Genomic DNA, 4,538 nt, shown 5'->3' with positions numbered 1-4,538 from the left:
AGAGAGAGAGAGAGAGAGAGAGAGAGAGAGAGAGAGAGAGAGAGAGAGAGAGAGAGAGAGAGAGAGAGAGAGAGAGAGAGAGAGAGAGAGAGAGAGAGAGAGAGAGAGAGAGAGAGAGAGAGAGAGAGAGAGAGAGAGAGAGAGAGAGAGAGAGAGAGAGAGAGAGAGAGAGAGAGAGAGAGAGAGAGAGAGAGAGAGAGAGAGAGAGAGAGAGAGAGAGAAAGAGAGAGAGAGAGAGACATATGCTGGTCAGGGAGTTAGTAGAAAATAATGTGTTATGCTTTATGAACAACACACACACACACACACACACACACACACACACACACACACACACACACACACACACACACACACACACACACACACACACACACACACACACACACACACACACACACACACACACACACACACACACGTGCTTGGCCGATATGGCAATTTTTCGGGAATCGGTGGGTTGTAGTCAGTGTGATTAGCAACAACAGTTATTACTGCATACAACACAGAAACTTTCAGTCGCTTTCACCAAAAAAACAATGTTGCATTTATACAAAAGTTTCAACGATAAGTTCACAAACATTATTCTATATAAACAGGTTCGTGTGACAGGTGGAAAAAAATATTGACTCGGTAATTTAGAAAACGCATTAATACTGAAAACGTCTCGGAAATTGGGTGTTAATTCACAACCACTCACTCGGGTGACGGAGCATGAACCACTCACTCAGGGTGATGGAGCACTAACCACTAGCTGATTTTGTTGGAGCACAAACCACTCGCTCAAGGTGGTGGAGTGTGAACCACTCCATCAGGGTGATGAAGCATGAATCACTCACTCAGAATGACGGAGCATGAACCACTCGCTCAGGGTGACAGAGCACATACTACTCGCTCAGGGTGACAGAGCACGAACCACTCGCTCAGGGTGATGGAGCACGAACCACTCACTCAGGTTGACAGAGCATGAACCACTCGATCAGGGTGACGAAGCACGAACCACTCCCTCAGGGTGACGGAGCACGAAGCACTCGCTCAGGGTGAAGAAACACGAACCACTCACTCAGGGTGATGGAGCACGAAGCACTCACTCAGGGTGACGGAGCACAAACCATTTGCTCAGGGTGACAGAGCACGAACAACTCGCTCAGGTTGACGGAGCATGAACCACTCGATCAGGGTGACGAAGCACGAACTACTCACTCAGGGTGACGGAGCACGAACCATTCGCTCAGGTTGGTGGAGCAAGAACCACTTGCTCAGGTTGACGGTGCATGAACCACTCGCTCTGTATGAAGTGGCACGGCAAAAGTGTCCGCAGAGAGTGATTGGTTCGCTTACATTGACGTAGTACGGGATTGCTATCGATAATGGGCACTCGGCAAGTAGCTTAAGCACTCATGCAAGCACTCCAATTAAATGGTTGATAAGGAATGGTTTTCCAGGCTGTCGCTGCATTCCATGAAGGATACCTTTTACTTTAATGCCCGTCTTCATCACGCAAGCAGCAGTTAATGAAACATAATTAATTCTTTCAAAAAATGACTTTATATACAAAAGAGTTGCTGCTTCATGCAGAACAACCCAGAAAATATCGCAAAGTTCAATCGCCCATGAAATAAACATTGCAAAAAATCCGCCATTTTGCCTGTTCATCTGCGCACGTGTCACATGGTACATCAGTTTGGGGTCCGCGCAAACGTTCTAACTTTTTTGTGAAATGTCTGTTTTTCACCAGATTTGCTTTAATTCCTGATGGAGCACCTCGCAAAACCTCCGAAAATATAGGCACAGATCTGGCAGTCACTATGGATAGGCAGTCCCTCTGGGGGACAGGGCACGAGGTCTTGCAGTGAATGTATTAAATCATACAGCTCAATGAAAAACTGGTTAATTTTGTTATGTTCCTAAATTTTTTGTTTGCTCAATATAATTCTCCAAACAGGAGAAAAAGATAATCTTCATGCTTTGGAAATTTCACATTTTCTTGTGTATGTATAGATGAGGGAACATAGCCTTGTTTGCTTGAAGTAAATAGGTATATCGAGTGAGTTACAAGACTCGTTATTTGTTTAAATTATCAGATTTCACAACAGATTTCGACACTTATTTAGTCCAGAGTATATGCAATCCGAAAAAGCAAAATAATATTTCGATGATATACTTTAATTATTCCATGAGAGTAGATCGTGGAAAATCATATCATAATGCATGAAATCGTCCCAAGCTCCTAATTTGAAAACTTAAAGTAATTACGAAAGCATTGTACACAACGATTGGACATGGTTGAGCAGGCCAAAAAACATGGCGGCTTCAGATCCCAGGGAGGTAACCCAGGATATGCCTTTAGACCTGAGAGAGTGAGGTGGCCGAGGATGCACCTGATAAAAGATATAATCAAATAAGGTCATGAATTATCTTCAAAAGGGGTGTTTTAATTTACCCAAACACCCAATTTTCACTCATGCACTTCCTTGGAGTTTTCTTGGAATGCATGCAAAGTTTCAGGCTGCTCGGTTTCATAGTTTTTTTTCGTTATGGAGGAGACACACACACACGCTGACACACACACACACACACTGACACACACACACACACACACACACACACACACACACACACACACACACACACACACTCACACACACACACACACACACACACACATTTTGTATTGTATACAGTTTTGCACTAAAACTGAAAATAAAACTCAACTAGCAATTAAAAGACAAACCATCCTGACAATATGCAGTAACTTATTGAATGTCATTGTTTCACTGATATCTGTTGTTATTCATTTATCACGGCCACTGTAAGTAAACATGAAAGACCACGTGACATATTTCCCGCAAGTCACTGAGATAGGCCTTTATTATAAACGCTGACTGAAAAAAGAGAACTCGTATCTCTAAAAAAACAAACATTTCAAATGTTAATAAAAATTTGTTTGGATAAAATGAAGCAACGGAAACTGAAAATGCTGGATGACTAAACACTTTTTATCGCACAGATCACAATTAAGAATGTCTTTATTTAACCAGAGGAACAATAATTTAACACAAAAGAAGAATAGGTGCAGAGGTATTCTGAATGAGAAATAAGCTCGGAACCTCATTGTCTGTGCCACAAACAAGTGAGAACAGAAAAAAAGGTCTAAGATAAACAGACCACCTACCGGGTTTGGTTCATCATGAAAGAACAGCGAGAGGGAAAAAGCAAGAGCTTCTGAATCCTCCCACTCATGCCCCTGGTCAGTTCCCCGCCCTTATTCACTCCAGACTCATCACTACCTCTCACCCCTCCTCTCTCACTCACTGAGTGGAGTAACTCCTCCCTTGTTGGTAGAGCACCACAGTGAAGTATAAAGATTCTCTGACAATATGATCCGTCCATGTCAAGCTTAAAACCTCATCCAGGTTCGCCTGTTCGTGTCCTCTTCTTGTCCTCTAGCTCATTGTGTGGATAATCCAGGCTAAAATCCCTTCTACTATTTGTGTTAATTGTCCATAGTGTACAAAAATGTCCTTGTAATTCATGTAAAAACACACTGATGTCTACTAATATCTGTGTCATGCATGTGATACATGCACAAGTCCGTCCATGAACTTTTCATCCAATTGAAAGCACCTTTCTACAGCACTCGTGACATTGTTCTCGCCCGTATGGCAGCAATGGGTTCTGAACACAAGTAAACTATTCAAGTCTGCTAGCAACACAGTTAAGTCGACATCAAATTGTCCAATCCTTCTATAAAGAAAAACTGAGGCCAAGGAAAAAAATTCAAAGGATGGCAACACTCATGAAAGTATCAGTGCGACCCAATGACTGATCAAAATGCATTGAAAAGTCCTAATGCAGTCAAGTACAAGAAGCGAAATTCTCCATGAAGGGAATTTGGAAAAGGAATAAAATTGACCTCATACAAGTAATAGTCAGAGTAGTTGGAATGATAAACAACAACCTCACGAAATACAATATTTGTCTGAGATTCCAGGTAATATCACAACAAACGAGCTACAACTGGAAGCTGTGTAGGGTTTGGTGATTATCCTAAAAAGCATCCTTGGAGTAAAGATGTTATATGATGAGGAACATCTGAAAATGTTCAAATGCTTAAGATTGACAACATTGACCCTCACTCACTCCTCAAAACATTAATTTAGAAAATGATGGATCCCTTGATGACTTAGTGGAGTGGGGGGTTATTCTGCCTTCTGATATCCACAAAGGAGATCACAACCAGTGAGAGCATCAATTTCCGAACATATACTACATTTAGTATTGTGTATTATTACGTTTGTAGGATGGAGGAGGGGGGAGCGAAGGAGGGGGTTGTCAGTTATGAGAATATATTATAAGGGTGCATTGTCAGTTACAGGGCCTATTGAAAGTCGACAACCCCTTTCAAAACTTTCACCTTTTGTTGCCTTATAGCCTGGAATCAAATTGCATTAAATCAGACTTTTCCCACAACTTCCAAGTGAAAAACAAATTCTACAAATTTCAGAAAATTAATTTAAAATACAAAACTAGAATAT

The 4,538-nt window shown here is 41.6% G+C and overlaps 1 protein-coding gene across 3 annotated transcripts in view; it reads right to left on the bottom strand.

Moving 5' to 3' along the window:
* The window catches only part of MASP1 (MBL associated serine protease 1), a 103,499-nt gene extending 100,203 nt beyond the window's left edge, over positions 1 to 3,296 (bottom strand). For all 3 annotated transcript variants that reach the window (XM_085897849.1, XM_085897851.1, XM_085897848.1), the window contains exon 1: positions 3,176 to 3,296. In XM_085897849.1, coding sequence (XP_085753975.1) covers positions 3,176 to 3,243 — 68 coding nt within the window. In that variant the 5' untranslated portion in view covers positions 3,244 to 3,296. The remainder of the gene's footprint in view (positions 1 to 3,175) is intronic.
* Positions 3,297 to 4,538: the final 1,242 nt, after the last annotated feature.

This window comes from Eptatretus burgeri, chromosome 10 (assembly GCF_056783735.1).
Source record: "Eptatretus burgeri isolate ZD-2024b chromosome 10, Ebu_testis_v1, whole genome shotgun sequence".
NCBI classification, from domain to species: Eukaryota; Metazoa; Chordata; class Myxini; order Myxiniformes; family Myxinidae; genus Eptatretus; species Eptatretus burgeri.
Note: the sequence above shows the minus strand (reverse complement) of the source record. Positions and strands in the feature narration are given on the sequence as shown.